Raw genomic sequence first — 16,763 nt, 5'->3', positions numbered from 1 at the left:
TTTAATTATATAGTTTCTTGGAATATGTTTATTTGTTTCTTCTAGAAGCAAAACCATGGAAATTATAAGAAAAAATAACTAACTGGAAGACATTTTGATTCATGATAGATAATGCGAACCCCATCTATAACAAAATTTATCCTTTTTGAAATCTTTTTTGTCCTCTTTTAAAAATCTTTAGTTTTATATAATCTGTTTTACAATATATTTCACATAACCACTGTAATTATCACAAATCTGACTTTCCTTTTTAATGTTTCAACAACTATTTGGTATGATTATATCTTTCTACACATGTAAATTGACTTTCTCTGTGTGCCTCTCTTTCCCTCCATTTCCATTATCTACTACCGTTAGACACGTGGCGAAATGAGTCAGATGATGATAATAGAGAGGACGTCGTCGTGTTCCATAGCTCCATCTCTGGTGTATATTCTTGCATTAAACCGGCGTGGTACGAACCGGACCGGTTTATGCTAGGGAAAGCGAGATGATCCTGATCAACGCGGCTCTCATCGACGGTTGCCATTGAGTATGATATGGGTCCGTTTAGCTGCGAGGCCACAAGCCGGTCCAAAGCGGCCCAGCTGGTAACGAAGCTAGTGTCGACCACGTTGCTGACGTGGATGTCATGATTTTCAGGAGAGTTGACGTGGCAGTTGTTGTTGACTGTTTGACTGTTAGGGCTCTCGAGGTTTGGAAGTTTCATGAAAGGGTCTAGATTTAGCTCTTCTTTACAAGATCGCCCCATAATTTCTAGGAATTGCTCAATAGTATCATCGTTGAACATCTGTGATGAGGACGTCGCCCTTGCCATGTCTCCGCCGCCACTAAGGGAAGCTCCTCCGATGGGACTGCTTAAGGTTTTGTGAAGGTTTTTTTTCTTGAAAATACGACACACCACCCATCCTTCGTCCTGCGATGCCTCCCCAATAATAGTCACCACCTTAAATATTCCACAATAAAAATAACATATATCAGAGAAATTCATATTTTATATCTTGTTTTCAAGAGAGCTTGCTTAATCCCTTTAGGTCCTCATCACTTCACTTGCAATTCGAGTGAGTACCATAGTTATCTTGACTGCTTTCTTTTTAGTTTAAACATCAAAAGACTAAAATAGTATTTTTACTTTGTTTATGAAATATTTATGTATTTATATAATTATATCTTTATAATTATAGTGAAATCTGAGAGACAGGAATATATTTCTATAATATGTAGTTTTGATGCTAATTTTCAAATGAAATCACCGCAATACTTTATAGAAAAATATTATTACGTGTTAGTAGAAGTAACTTTTAAGGGTCAGTGGCTCATAATCAAAAATTAAAAATTGAGACTGTGATGTAAAGTGAAACTTGACTGTGTCACCAATGTATATAGCCCGTATAAATGTAATGAAATTGATACATACCTCACGAACCGTGACATCCTCAGTGGAAATAATGTTGTCGTCGAGTCTATACTCATGCATGATCCAATCAGATTTTTGGCCGTGAGGAGCTCGACCTTTGTAAAAAACAAGAGTCTTTCTCATCCCGATCCTACGGCCATTACTATATATGATCTTGTCACGACCCGTTGCTTTCCAAAATCCGGCTGCCGTAGCTCGGTTAGTTCTGGTTCCTGTCGGATATTTTTTGTCCTTGTGGCTAAAGAAATACCAGTCGTTTTGAGGCGTTGTTCCTATTTTACACATCTCTGCAGAACGACAAAAACCATCAGAATATGTTTAACATAAATTATGTAATTAACCAAAGACTATCTTGGGTGTATGAACTATCTCATCATATAAACAAGCAATAACAACGACTAAGTGTAGAGTCTTTGTATTCTAGTCATATTCTCGTAAAAGGGTACATGACGAGGTATGTCATGTATCGAAAGTAGTATAAACAAGACTACCATTTATATAAAAGTAAAACTTCTATCAAATTCAGAAATTGAATTGGGAGATTGTGAAAAGAGAGAATTTTTTTTTTTTGATTGAAAGAGAGAAAATTAACACACAAGCAATTTATTTATCAAACACCGAAAATACTAATTTTATATATGGAAAAAAACCTTGAATATCCCAAGGCTCGAGCTTGTTAAGATCAACGTCGCGAATAACGTCGAGATCGATCTTGATGCTATTGACTTTCTTCCGGAGATAATACTGCAGCAGCTCTTCCTCGGTCGGGTGAAACCTAAACCCAGGAGGCACTTGAGATTGTCCGTTCACTGATATGCTCATAGATTCGGACATCATGATCAACAGATTTCAAGGCTAACTAAATCAAGAATCAAGATATATAAAAGAACAGAGCATATAGTGTTTATTTAACTACCAATACGAAAGTTGGAGAATGAGAAAGCTAGCGGAGAATGAGCCAATATATATATTGTTGTCTAAGAACAAGATGCATGAGGTAAACGCATGTGTCTCTTTGTACAACTTTTTTTGTTTTTCTCGATTATGAAATTCGACTTTTTATAGTTCTCCGTTTATTTATTTATTAATCTAACATAAATATAAGCCTTTCGATGATATTTTCGCTCCACATTTCACTTTTCAATAATTAATGGTTATTATTCTTTTGTTTTTTCTCAATTATTGTATCAACTTTTGTTATAGTTTTTGCTATTTTTACTTGTCTTTTTCATTAATTAATTAGTTTACAAATTAAAACTCGGATCTGATTTTGATTTTACTTGTCTTTTTCAATAACTTAATATAATCAAATGTACAATTATATGAATGCTATCTTCATCCATTTACTTCTTTTCTATGACTAAAAAAATATTAAAACATCAATCGAAATAAGTAACTAAAAATCATGATATGTAAAGATTTTGAAATTGTTATCTCCATCTATTTATATCTATGGCGATGAGTAAATATCAGGAATATAATAAATAAATAATAATATGGAAAAGAAAAAAAAAGGTGATGTAATTATCAGAAGGAGAAAAAAAACAGTAGGGTCCATAAGCAACTAGATTGTAGGAAGCAAGCTCACATCCTAACGATGACCCTCGACCTTAAAAATCTATATAGAAAAGCTCCGTTTAAACAAATTAACAACTCACACCCACAGTCATCGTAATAGTAATGCATTCGTCTTTTTCTTTTTTGTTCTCTTCAAGTTTATTGATGTTTGTAAATGAGCTCTCGAATTATCTGCACACATGTTTCTTACAAAAAAGTCGGAATATGGAATGTTAATAAGTTTCCATCCTGTCAGCTGGAAGATGTGCCTTTGTTCACCTATAAATCTATGATTAAACGCTTCACTTCAAAAGTTTATTTTCTGTTATTTTAAACCAAAGAAGGTTACGTAAAGGTGAGGTTATTGCAAAGTAACGATGACGTCAAAAGTCACGTAGTTATCAGTTATCACAGACACTGTAAAGTTTAGTACGTGTACTTACTTATCGGGTGGAAAGTAGAAACTTAACTAAAAACAAAGTTAATGGAGTTAAGTACTGTTAATGCGATTATTAACAGTGGGTTGGAACTAGACTTTGTTAAGATTAGTTAAGAGGCCCTTTTGCAATTTTCTGAACCCAGAATCATTTTGTTTCGACTCCGGAATTCCATGCTTCTAATCATTGTTCTTAGCCTGAATAATGACATTGCACCCGATTTTTGTGTGTGTATCATGTGTTCATCGGGTGAGCTATAAAGTTCTTAAATTCTAATTAATTAATATAAAAACTACAAAAACTAAAAATAATTTTATTTTCAATTTTAAAGTATTTTTCATATGTTTCAAAATATAATTGATAGATATGACGCTTATCGGGATCATATTTGATATTACTTATTTCAAATTTCAAATTTATATAATAATATAGATTAGAATCCGTCTGATATACATTTACAAATATTTGAAATCTAAAACCAATAACTCATGATTATCATTTGTATAATTAGATTTTATTTAACATTCACGTTAAATTATCCAAAGGTTATATATTGTAACTCATAATTGAGAAATTCAGAAGTCAATTAAAAAAATATAGGTTAAAGTACCCAAATATTTTTTTAATGTAGTCATTCTAGATGAATAAAAAGGTTATGAAACATGTTTCTAAAATTATGTATGTTAACATGTTTTCCTTTTCTTTTGAATTCTCAATTTTATTTTTATTATATTTTGAATCAACTTTTAGAAATAATTTCGATACCATATATCAAGATAATGTTAATGACTATAACTAGGTTAGGCGTTCATATATTCAGTTCGGGTTCAGGTTAGTTTCCATCGGGTCTGAGTCTCTCGGGTCTTATAGATCTAGACTCATCTAAATATTTATATATATTTGGTTTGGTTTTGAGAGATTTCTGACTCGTTGGCTTGGTTCCAAATATTTTGTAGCTATAAATACCCAAAAAAATTGGATATAAATTGGTTCGATTCAGTTTTCTTATCCAAAACCCGTCAAAACTTAGCTGCAATCCATCTTATTTATCTAAAATTTTGAAAATAATCAAAATTAAACTATTAATAATTGAAACTAGAAATTTAAATATGATATTACTTGAGAATGTTATAAGAAGAATAAAACAAAAAAAAATTACCTCATAACCCCATTATTCATGATTGATCAAACTCTTACTAAGATAGCAGCTACAATTGTAAAGGTTTTATCAATATAATTAACAAAAATTATTAAAACAAAATTAAATATTAAAATATAGAAAAGAAAACACATGAATTCATAGTATCAAATATATATTTTTTAGTTCGGTATAGATTGATTTTTATCGGGTCAGGTCTATTTAGATCGGATTTTTCGAATCCAAGTCTATTAGGATCATTTATTTGTTTTGGTTCTTTTGGATAGAGGAATTTTGGACTCAAATCGATACTTGTAGTTTTTTGAGTCAGATATTTTTGGATCGGTTTCAATTCAAAAAAATGGACATACTTAAATATAACTTCGATAAAACAAATTTTATATAATTAATGGATTATAAACGGAAAACTATTGCTATAAATACATGATACTTACTGGCCGCATCAGACATGTATAATAAGTATTTACAAATTACTGAATTAATTCTGCGTGAAATTTTTAAAACCGTCGATATGTGACTTCACCAACTTAGTTTATAATTAATCATTTTGAAACCTCAGTTTATATAAACGTCGATATGCGTATCTTTACGTAGGTAGGTTTGGAGCATTACGTATATAGAGTTGGTGTTTTTTTCCATAGGCACGTTAATTATTGTAGTTTCTTTGATGCATTTGTCAATTATTTGGCTTACAAGTTGATGTCGTCGCAAAAAGCCATGTTCAAACGGGTGTTGATGTTGTAAATTTATCACATGCATATTATATATAGTTATATACATGTACATTCTCAACGAGACGCGCCCATAAAAGTCTGTCCAACAACGCACCGCTATATTCAAATATTTACTTGATCACACCATTATTTTTCATTCTATTCCAAACTATGATTTTTCTTTTTAAAATGATATTCTTAGTATCTAGTATGTTAAGGAATTATATATAGATGATAAAACACATAGTTTTATTGACTTCCGGTTAATTATGGAATGGAGATAAATTTTGAAGATAAATTATTTATAAGTAATCCTCCTGGAAATGAAATGAATATGCTTGTATTATACAAGCAATCAAATTAATTAATAAAACTTTTTTTGTTTAGAAAAGCTAGTTTTGCAAAGCTACCTTGCGTGAAAAATGTATATGTTTACTATGGATAACATAATATATACTAAAAAAAAAACATAATATATACTATATATGTCTAGCTGGGATCCCATGTCTAGTTCTCTCCAACGCAATATCACCGTGTATATGTAGATGGTTTTACATGTAAAAACAAGAATTACCGGAAAATGTGACAAAGTTGTGGATCATTTGTCTTGATTTCATCTTTTAAGCGCTATGGATGAATTTAATGTTTTTTTTATAATGATTGGATGAGTAAATGCGAATAAAATAAGAGAGAAAATTTTGGTATACTATTCAATACATTATACACAGTGATTATTTTGGTGGCAAATGATAACGAAATAAAATGGAAAAACAAAATTAAAAACTCCATGGAAGATGAAGAAAGTTTGCATGGGAAGCAATCTGAGTTTGGTAAATTTCGTCAAAATTTGTTAAGGCCTTAATGGTGAGATGTCATGACTCTACACTCCATTTTCTCTAATGGCGACTGGCGAGAGGGCAAATCTATAGTTTCTATAGAATATGGACCTTTCATATGATATCCACGTGTTTCATATCACTTAGAATACTCTTTTACATGGCTTTGTTTAATATTTATTGTGTGAAAAGATTCAACTCAACTTAAAGATTAGCTAACGTTGATTTGATAGAAATATAGTAACATTTTAAAATTAAAAATAAAATAAAAAACTCATTGAGAAAACAATATTTTCACATACCCACTTTTTAAAAAGAGATTTGGGATTTATTTACAATGATTAAAAAATTTGTTTAACCTTGATTGGATATATATATATATATCTACGAAACTGGATTTCCAGAATTTTTAAGGATATCGGTGATCTGTTCTGCTCCGAACGGATAATCAATTTTTTGATTCGATTCGATCCGTAACTTTTTAAATATTTGGTTTCCGAAAAATTAATATGTTTACTGGATATCCGATTAGATCCGTAAAAAAAAGAAAATTATCTTTTGAAAAAAAAATAAAAAAAAAGAAAAGAAAATTTAATAGAAAATAAGAATATTTCATTACAAAATTTTGAAAACGACATACTTATAAAAATTTCATAACTAAATACTTAATTTAGTAAATAAAAATATTATAAAACTTATATAGAAATATAAAAATTATAAAATATATATAAGTTATATATATGTGTATAACGGATTGGATCAGATATCCGTTTTTGTAAATATAAGTATTTGTGATTTCTCTGTTTTTACGGATATTGAATTTAATATTTACTTTTATTCGTAAAGTTGCAGATATTCAAATTTTTTCGGATCGGATCGAATCAAATTTTACGGATATTTTGTATACCCCTAACCTAATCCTTAAGAAATGGGTTTGAGGGACGTTTTGTGAAACATCTCACTGGGCCCCCTATTTTTGTGGGGCTCCCACATTTAAAAAAAATATTTTTATATATATTAATATAGTTACATATATTCAAAAGATTTTTTATTATAATTAAATAAATAAATTTAATATTATAATTAAATAAGAAAATATATTCTATGTTACTGAAACTTACAACTTTGTTTTTCTTTAACCAAAAATAAATAGTTTAAACTAAACTTTGTTTTTAGAAAATGAACAAAAATAATTTTAGAAAATCAAAACGAAATAAATATATTTTATATTTTTAATTTCGAATGTAGAACTCTCAAAATCACAAGACCAACTGTGTCCATAAGTACAACCAGTGGCGGAGGCAGAATTTTATTTTAGAAGAGTCAATGTGATAACAAATGTATTTTGCAAGGGTCAATAAGCTAAATTCATCAGATTTTTCTTTGGAAATACAAGTAAAATATTTTTTTTCAAAAATTGACATGGGTCAATTGACCCCCTTGATTGTACATTGGCTCCGCCACTGAGTACAACTTTGGGTTGTTTGGAATGTTCCAAGAGACGATCCGGGCTATGTTTAAATCGGAATTTCCTCTCCTTTATTTGCTTGAAACGGAAGAAGCAATTGTTTCCACAAATCAAAGAGCTGAAATTCCTGTAATCAGAAGAACTGTAGTACGAAAAAACAATTATGTCTTTTACTTTTTTCGAAACAGGACCAATATATCTAATCTTCTTCTTCTTCTTTTTTTTTTGAAATAATGCGTTAATTAAACTCATTAATCTGATCAGTCCTTATTGTCCCTTCAAACATGTAATAAGATAAACCAAAAGAATAAAGGGAATAAATCTAGACTTACACGATACACTATTAATTTCTATGTTCAACAATATGAAAGAGAGAAATTTATATGAATTTAAATTCCCTACGTGCCTAGATCAAGGTCATATACATGCATGATCAGAAGATGTCTTTAAAATATAAACATATAGATACAAAAGATATAAAAAGCACAACGATTAACACAATGATTATCAAAATAAATGACGTTTCTTTGTTGATTTTGTGCTCTGCCGTTGAGAATTGGTGGATTGGCTGAGCCGAGAGGACCGTCCAGAATGTATAATTTGTTGGGTAAATCCGAAAGAGAACACAAAACAAAAGTGAATAATTAAAGGGAACAGTACGTAGAGCAAATCGTGGGGGAATAATATGTGAAGTGGACGGATGATCTGTCATTTTATAGTGTGTAAATACGTACGTAGCCAAGACCTAATTGCCTAAAATGATAATATTCTACTATTGTCGTAAACAAAAAAATCACGATATCGAGTAATGTATCACTAAAAACTTGAAGTTTGTACTTCGATAATAGGATGTTTGGCATAATTTATACTATTATAATTAGAACCAAATGGAAAAACAACTGTATATAATGGGTCGTCTTTTAGTTTTTAGCACAATTAATATTATTATTTGTAACCAGGTGATAGTGGTTTAATCAGTGGCGGAGACAACATTTTGTTTTACCGGGGTCAATTTAATAATAACTACATGTTACAGGTGTTAATAAATTTAATTTTCAATATTTCATCAGATTTTAAAAAGAAAATACAAGTAGATTTTTTTTCTTAAAAAATCCATGCGGGTCATGTGACCCCCTTGCATACAAGCTACCTCTGGATTTAATGGTAACTTAACTTTGGATTGCTAAACAACATGGATTCGAAAGTATACGTTTACACTTAATCGTGTGATTACATAGATATAGACCATCGTTAGAATTTATTTGAATACCCAGAAAAAATGTCAATATGTGAACTGTACCTTCCTTTACAAAATTAATCTGGATCTTTTCATATCAAGAATATTCTAAGAAAATAATAATAATAAATATATTATTATTCGTATTATTTTACCAGAAAGTGTATAGAAGTTGATAATAAAACAATATACACCCTTGAAACTAATAACCCTTTATATTATGTTGAAAAATCATTTGAGGATAAAAAATAAATGACTAGAGATTTCAGTATTTTCAATATATTTAATTTTATCCAAAAAAAACTTTAAAATAGTAAAGATAAAATAATACTCTCTACTTAACTAACGGTGTTCTATTTAAAAAGAAAATTAGGTAAAAAAACTGTCCTGAGAATCTTGTATAATATATCTCAATATTAAATAGTTTTTTTTTTTTTTTTTTTAATATATATTATAAATAAACCGGACGGGTTTCGGTTACAAGCTCGATTCAAACAAAAGCTTCCAAGTCTACGTATTACAACAACTAGCTTCGCCCACCCACTAAACCCGGCACATTCCGCTAATCTGTTTTTAAGTAAACATTAGAAATCGATTTCTGTTCTCAACCATCAACGATAACCACGGAAAAGTGAGGTTCTCCTCGTTTCCTCGGATGCCGGGAGTTCCCGTGTCGTCTCCGGAGTAGCTAGATCTCGATGATCTCCTCGAAACTTATAACCTTCACCACATTACGCACAGACGCTATCGAAGAAGGGAGATAGATCACATACCCATTGAAAATTGATCCATGTCCCGCTGTAATCTCCAAAAGCGCCCAACCGATCGATGGCATAGAGAAACAAAGTCTCCACACCAAGAACGGTACGCAAAAGTCGGGAATGAGAAGGCTGCTGCACATGAAACAGAACTGCTCGGAGACCTGCAAAAGTATTAGTGAAGCTAACACTACCGAGAGCAACCAAGGGGACGCCACGGTACTGGGATGTGCGCAACACCGTTTGGAGCCACCGACAATACCAAGAAGACCCGCAGACCACTCGAGCTTTCAGCATCATCGCCAAACGCCACCTTAGAGAACCTAAAGCGAACAACTTTATCACTGTCAGAGATTGCAACCGGTGACAACGGGCAATCGAGACCATATAACCACACGAGCAAGACCAAAGAAGCCAGTCGACAAAGCTTCAGGGGACTGGTCCTGAACACGAACCGGGAAGAGAGAGTCCAGATAGGAGGGAGGTCACAGCGACGTCTCGGAGCAGCCATAGACGACCAACGCCAACACCACGCCACTGAACCTACCACAAGCCAACACCGCAAGCAGAGATACGCACCACCGCCGTTGGCTAAGCTTGCAATCGAGCTAGAGAGAGCTCCAATACACCATAGACGAAGACAAAACAGTACACGCCCTTACCAAGACACCAAAGATAGAGCAACTGAACCGTAGCCTCCACCGCAACGTCGCAGACCAGTAGAGACCTCAGATCTGGAGGACCGGAGGTCAGATCTGCAACAGGAGCCCAGGTCACACCTCCACGCGCCGCCAACTCTGGAAGCAGCTTAAGGGACCGCCTCCAAAACCCTAAACGCCGACTCCTCCGACAGCACCAGCCAGCACCCACCGCGCCGCAACACCATGGTTAATAGACTCGGACCCGCAGCGTTGCTTCTCTCGAGCGAAGACGTCGCAGGCAGAGCTTCAAACACAGAGCAACAAGCAAGGCGGTAAGGAGGACAAGACAATCAGAGGAGCAAAAGGAAAAACGAGGAGAGAGGAAGAAGAGGAGCCTCCGACGCCGAAGCTAACGTGAGCACCGGACGAGGGTCCGAGGAGCCTCCGACGCCGGAGCTAAGCAGAAGAGGATAAAGTTTGGTTGGTTTCTAGAGATGGAAGGGAGAGAAGAGAGAGAAAGAGGATCCTCTTTAAAACCAAATAGTTACATGACACTTGCAATATTAGTGATTATTTTTTGTAACGAAAAACTTATAATAAGGGAGCCTCATTAGCTTTCAAAGTTTGCTGGTTTGATGATGCTGGTGCGACACCTGATTCCGAATCATTGTTAGATTTTTAATAAAATCTTTGTCGTCTAATATTTGTGTTCTTCTACGTATGTGTATCTCTTGACGCCCTCGTAGTAATTAATTGCATGCATATGAGAAGAAGGTGCATGCGTGTCTTTTTTATTTCAAATTTGCATGGTCAAATGCTCTGTTTTTGTCTTTTTATTACAAAACATGTATTTAAATAGTGATATTGTAAAATGCTATCAAAAGCTGAAGGATAAACGTTTACGCGTATTATATGGTGCATTCATTTCTTATACCCATTGGATGGTTTATAGTCGTATAGAATATTTGTCTCTTCGTGATGATTGTGTCCCTATATGCTGGCAAAATATAGTAATTTTTGTATAACTAGGTGTCCTAAGCTAGAGCATTTCGGTTTGCTAATTCTGGTCGAGGCGTAGCCCGTAATGATCAAAATGTACACTTCATGGAAGTCGATATCGTTCACCTATAGTCATGGCATGGGCGAATCTACATTGAAGCTTGTGGGTGCACCCATAAAATTTTAATAATTCTTATGTTATACATATAAATTATAAGTAAATTAGTTCATTTGAGAATAATTACACCCAATACTTTTTATAATTGGAAGTTCTATGCACCCATTTTCATATTTTTTTTTTTACAAATACGTGTGTATATAATATGGTTTATCGACATTATGCATCCATTAGAAAACTTCTCTGGATTCGCTCCATTTCATGGGCACACTTTAGTCTTAGCTATCTGAATATTTTAGGATCAAAATAAGGAGCTATTTTCATTGCATTGATTGAGATATTTATGTACAGTGTATTTAGTTTCACACACACACAAATCGGGGCTATTCTACGATCAGTGATTAAAAATTTGAATCCAACAAACAAAGTAAATACTTTGTACATCTTTTGATCATAAAATTTTGTTGCAAGCAAACATTTTATTTACCACACATTAATCTTACTTATATTCATCTAAGGACATCATTAACCCCGGTCTTTTAGCCGGGGTTCTTAACTCATGATTTAACATTTTTTGTTTTTTTTTTTACATTTTTCGGCTAAAAGACGGCTCTTATATCTCTTATTTATGAGACGGTTCTTAACTTTTCTTAGCTAAAATCTAAGAAAAGCTAAAAACAGTCTCTTAGCCGAAACTAAAAACCTCAGTTAAGAGACTGGGGTTAATGATGGTCTAACTATATCTACACTTAAATTGCTCTTTGTTTTAGTCTATCAACATATTAAACACAACTGAACGTAGGAACCAAACTCTAATGAAACCAAACTTAACCTAAATGATTTTGGCTAGTATTAGCTTATAGCTTTACTCAATCTTAATTAACTGAATCAACTCTAGTAAATTAGAGCTTTAGGCGCCAATATATATTAACAATATTTTAAAAGCGACTTTTATACTCTAGTCGCATTTCATGCATGAATTTTTTGTCTGAGTCTCATCCCAGGAATGCTGGCTCTGTGTCAAAAAATGTGTGGTAAATAGAACTATTTTTGTAAGTGAAACTGAAACCCTAATAAAATGTATTAATCGAAGTTACAAACGGGTCTTTAACTAACGGGCCTAGTGTGTGATACATGCATTTTTTTTAGTGCACTGTGTGTGATGCATGCATGCATGAAGTATCTTAAATTAGAGTAACTCTAATTAAATGGGCTTCAGACTATGTAATAACAGATAGATTGAAGCCCATATATAGCCTCTTCCTCTTTTTTAATAAACGAATTTCCCATTTTTATTAGGTGTTCCGATCTGCGAAGAGAATATTCCACCACTTGGCACGAGACGTTGACGGTCAAAACAACAACGGAGTCCGTATCACACGCTGTCACGTTCAAACGCCACGACACAAGAAACCAATCACAGCGTTTCTAACGGTTTTTCAGACTTTAAGGAAACAAAATCGCTGGACACGTCACGCGTCAATTACTCTTTTTCCTTTATAAAAAAATTAACATCACTGAGATTAATAATCGCATGCATGCGGGACCACACTACGCGTGAGAAAGTAATATCTTTTATACCGTTGGATGTAAATTGTGCGATACATCTAACAGTTCTTGTGCAAGTAGAGAAGTAAAAAAATCCATCAAAATATTTTTTTAATAATATTGCAAAGTGGCTGACCACAAACATGTGCATGCCTGCCTGTATCTTGCAGCCTTCATGTGGATTTATCAGTGCCACACTATCCATCATCAAAATAACTCATAGTATCATTATCATATACACTTTCTTATAGGAAAACATACGTTCCTTTTAGAAGTGTGTATATATATATATATATATATATATATATTTTCAAAATCAACGCAGTAAACTAGTTATTACTAACGCAAAATGTGTTATATGGTGCAAAATAAAGCTAAAGAACATACTCCGGTATTCACTGGCGGATGTTATTATATAGGGGGGGGGGGGGAAATTGAGGTTGGCAAATTCTCAAATGTTAAGTTGACTTTACACATTAATCTGACAGTGCATGTGAGTGTGCTACAAATGGTCATAGCCTCATCATATTCACGATACTTATAAATTCATATATTTCTTCACTTATTATACTAGTTTTACAATATAGATGTATGAATCGTTCTCTTTGCATGTTCTAAATGACAACGGGTAACGATTGGTGGACGTACACATCGACCATTCCATGTCTTGAGACATTTCCACAAAATTTGAGAACATTTATCCAAGTAAATAATTTATACTAGTATTATAATATGGAAAACAAAATAAAACTGCATGTATTTCCACAGTTTACCGTTAGTTCTTAATAGTACTCCATTTGACGGCTGACATCGAATAAACAAGAAAGTAGTAGTCCTAAGATACTTTATATTAAAATAGAGTATAAGAGTATAAGCTAATTTGAAATAAAATTAGAAGGAATATCTGAGGATGACAACCTGGCTTTGGTTCTGTGTGTTTTAAACCAGGTTGTGTCCTACAAGGCTACAACTATAATTATCTTTTGTCCCAAAAAAGGTTATACAACTATAATTATTTTAAAATGTTTATGATATAATACACTCTTATTTTGCTCCCAAAAAATTACTCATACATTTTTGTAATTTAATTTTAAAAATCGAAAAAAAAGAAAAGAGAGAATTTAGAGGGTTGTGACACAAAGTTGAGTTATACACAAAAAGTAAATAATCCATTCACATTGCAGATAACACATTATTCCTTTTTTTTTTGTTCTACAAACATCTCTACTACTGAAATAAATCAGATATTCACAAAACTAAAACAAAACAAACAAAATTAGGAAAACCATTTTTTCTTTTAACCAATTTGGAAAACCTTTTAATGTGTAATAAAACTATAAAAAACGAATCGATCAGACCAAAAAGCAAGAAAAGAAAAACATTTCAAAGCTTTTAACACGGTTAATTAATTATATAAATCTCGGAGACGAACGGTCAAAGCTTTGGTTTAATTATTATTTCATTCTATATATATACTAAAAATTGCAGATTTCAAGAGACAGAGAGGTTGAAGACAGCGAAGCAAATGTTTCTGCAGAGGACCCCATGTTGATATATATACAGCGAAAAAGGTGAAGTTGAGTCTCATTATTTCAATTACCTTCTCTCTCTCTCTCTCTCTAGCCATTGTCGTGGGATCCCACTAGCAGCTTTCCTGTCTTCTCCATCTCCATTGGCTTCTTTCTCCAATAGACATAAACAGAGGTCTCTGCACTTCTTCTGTTGTTCCACTCTTTGCATCGAAAGAGTTAGTTTTTTTTTTTTTTTTGCTTTTGTTTATTTTAAAAGTTACAGTTTTTAATTTGTAATCAGATATTTGGGAACCAAAGAGAGAAGAAAGGTTGAAACTTTTGATGTGGGTTTTGATTTAAGGAGAGATGGCTCAGCAGCAGAGACAACAGTTTCAGATGGGTGATACGAAGCTGACGAAGATCTTCGTGGGAGGATTGGCTTGGGAGACGCAGAAAGATACAATGAGACGTTACTTCGAACAGTTTGGTGAAATCGTTGAAGCTGTCGTTATTTCTGATAAGAACACTGGCAGATCCAAAGGCTATGGCTTTGTAATGTTCTTCTTCTTTACCTTACTCTGTTCTGTTTCTTTTAGATAAAAAGTTTTATGATTTTTTTATTTTTATTTGGTTTTGATCAGGTGACGTTTAAGGAAGGAGAAGCAGCGATGAGAGCTTGTCAGAATATGAATCCTGTGATTGATGGAAGGAGAGCTAATTGCAATCTTGCTTTTCTTGGTGCTCACAAACCTCGTCCTCCTACTTCTCCTAGACATGGTTTTTTTTTCTCTCTCTCTCTAGAATGCTAAGGGTTCTTTGGATCTTTTTTTTTGCTTTTGTTACTTGATTAGCACGTAAAGAAGTCTTTTTGATGAATGTTTGATGGCAGGAACAGGTAGATTTAGGTCACCAGGAGGAGCAGGATTAGTTGCTCCTTCTCCTCAGTTCAGAGGCTCCTCTTCTTCCTCTGCTTTTGTTCAACACACTGGTCAATTCCCAATCCCTTACTCTGCTTATGGGTAAGTACTATCATCACATCAACGACAACAACAACAACATCAATGATACTGTTTATGTTTATTTTTGTTTTATTGTGACAAAATGTTTTTTTTTTAATCTTCTGCAGATTCTCTGGTTATTCTCAGGAGGGAATGTACCCAATGGTTAGTTAAAAAAATTTCACTGCTCTTTCACTATGTTGACTGATTCCATTTTTAATTGAATGTTGTTTTGTTGCAGAACTACTACAATCATCACCTCTATGGTGGGCAGCAGTTTTCACCATATATGGGACCTCCATCATCAGGATCAACAGGAATGTTCCATGGTTACTATCCTTACTATCCTCAGTACAATCCAGCACAAAGCAGCAACCAAGCTCAAGCTCAAACTCATCATCAAGGTTTCAGCTTTCAATACACTACTCCTCCTGCTCCTCCTGTGTTACACTACCCTTACTTGCCTCATCAGCAGTTCAGCTCTCAGCCTCCTCCACCTCCAATCCTCTCCCTTCCAACCTCTTTGGCTCTATCATTAGCATCTTCAGCTCCATCTTCATCCTCTTCAGCTTCCACCTCAGGTTTGATTTAACTAACTACTCAATCTTTGTTGTTTTTCAAATCATCCTTGGTTTGTTGATTGTTTGTTTTGTTTTTGTATTTAGCTGCAACAACTGCAACCAAAACAGTAGTTGTGACTACAACAGCAGCTGAAGCTAGCAACAAAGATGGTCATGAAGCAGTTACATCATCATCCATCAAGATAGAGGATTGATGCAGTACTACACTAGCAGAGGAAGGGACTAACTCATCATCAATCTCTCCACCATGTTCAAGAAACATTTATTCATATCGTTTTTAGGATTCTAGAATCTAAATCAGTAGTACCTAGGAGGAGGAAGCTGAAGAAGAAAGAAACAACCATCAGTCACATTCTTTACTTTATTTATTTTTCAAGGATTCACATTGCATTTTAGGTTAAAGAATCAAATAGAAGGCATTGGTGGCCTTTTCTTGATTCTTGGATTGATGCAGAAAGCATCATTCAAAAATTACATTTATTTGGGGATTTATTTTTCAGGTTCAGAAGAAATGTTTTATGTCTTCTTTTGAACCCCAAACAGGATTTTAAAGCTTTGGATAAGCTTGAAACTCCCTTTTCACATTTGTAATTCTTGAAATGGTTTTACTTCAAATCTCATTGCTTGTTCTTGTTCTTCACTATGATGACTATACATTTTGAAGATAAGATCTATAATCTGGTTGGTTCTAGGGAAACACAAAAGCAGTTCACAGTTCACTTTCAGCTGGAATTTCCTTGTTTTTTCTGTCAAGTTGTTGATATAACATAGCTCTTTAATTTATT

General features: G+C 33.3%; 2 protein-coding genes across 6 annotated transcripts; one reads left to right on the top strand and one right to left on the bottom strand.

Moving 5' to 3' along the window:
* Positions 1 to 205: 205 nt before the first annotated feature.
* On the bottom strand, positions 206 to 2,430 carry LOC106453280 (NAC domain-containing protein 43-like). Its single transcript, XM_013895547.3, has 3 exons — positions 2,068 to 2,430; positions 1,418 to 1,704; positions 206 to 946 (listed from the first exon to the last, which is right to left on the bottom strand). The coding sequence occupies exons 1-3, from the start codon at positions 2,252 to 2,254 to the stop codon at positions 341 to 343; spliced, it is 1,080 nt and encodes a 359-aa protein (XP_013751001.2). The 5' UTR covers positions 2,255 to 2,430; the 3' UTR covers positions 206 to 340.
* An 11,954-nt stretch (positions 2,431 to 14,384) lies between these two features.
* LOC106450476 (probable RNA-binding protein ARP1) lies at positions 14,385 to 16,618 on the top strand. Of its 5 annotated transcripts, none has more exons than XM_013892143.3 (7): positions 14,385 to 14,592; positions 14,701 to 14,951; positions 15,041 to 15,176; positions 15,295 to 15,418; positions 15,526 to 15,562; positions 15,639 to 15,978; positions 16,063 to 16,618. In XM_013892143.3, the coding sequence occupies exons 2-7, from the start codon at positions 14,766 to 14,768 to the stop codon at positions 16,170 to 16,172; spliced, it is 933 nt and encodes a 310-aa protein (XP_013747597.2). In that variant the 5' UTR covers positions 14,385 to 14,592; positions 14,701 to 14,765; the 3' UTR covers positions 16,173 to 16,618. The 5 variants fall into 5 exon arrangements, with proteins under 5 accessions (XP_013747597.2, XP_013747594.2, XP_013747596.2 ...); XM_013892140.3 differs by having other exon boundaries at positions 14,386 to 14,592; positions 15,289 to 15,418; XM_013892142.3 differs by having other exon boundaries at positions 14,392 to 14,592; positions 14,761 to 14,951; positions 15,289 to 15,418.
* Positions 16,619 to 16,763: the final 145 nt, after the last annotated feature.

This window comes from Brassica napus, chromosome A5 (assembly GCF_020379485.1).
Source record: "Brassica napus cultivar Da-Ae chromosome A5, Da-Ae, whole genome shotgun sequence".
In the NCBI taxonomy this organism is placed as follows: Eukaryota; Viridiplantae; Streptophyta; class Magnoliopsida; order Brassicales; family Brassicaceae; genus Brassica; species Brassica napus.
Note: the sequence above shows the minus strand (reverse complement) of the source record. Positions and strands in the feature narration are given on the sequence as shown.

What these genes read in the sequence shown, in the direction of transcription:
- LOC106453280 (XM_013895547.3), bottom strand. Translation starts at nt 2,254, where the DNA reads ATGATGTCCGAATCTATGAGCATATCAGTGAACGGACAATCTCAAGTG. An exon ending in CGAGCCTTGGGATATTCAAG is followed by an intron (nt 1,705 to 2,067) that starts GTTTTTTTCCAT and finishes GTCGTTCTGCAG; the next exon opens with AGATGTGTAAAATAGGAACA. An exon ending in AGGATGTCACGGTTCGTGAG is followed by an intron (nt 947 to 1,417) that starts GTATGTATCAAT and finishes GGAATATTTAAG; the next exon opens with GTGGTGACTATTATTGGGGA.
- LOC106450476 (XM_013892140.3), top strand. Translation starts at nt 14,766, where the DNA reads ATGGCTCAGCAGCAGAGACAACAGTTTCAGATGGGTGATACGAAGCTG. An exon ending in TCCTACTTCTCCTAGACATG is followed by an intron (nt 15,177 to 15,288) that starts GTTTTTTTTTCT and finishes GTTTGATGGCAG; the next exon opens with GAACAGGTAGATTTAGGTCA. An exon ending in ATCCCTTACTCTGCTTATGG is followed by an intron (nt 15,419 to 15,525) that starts GTAAGTACTATC and finishes AATCTTCTGCAG; the next exon opens with ATTCTCTGGTTATTCTCAGG.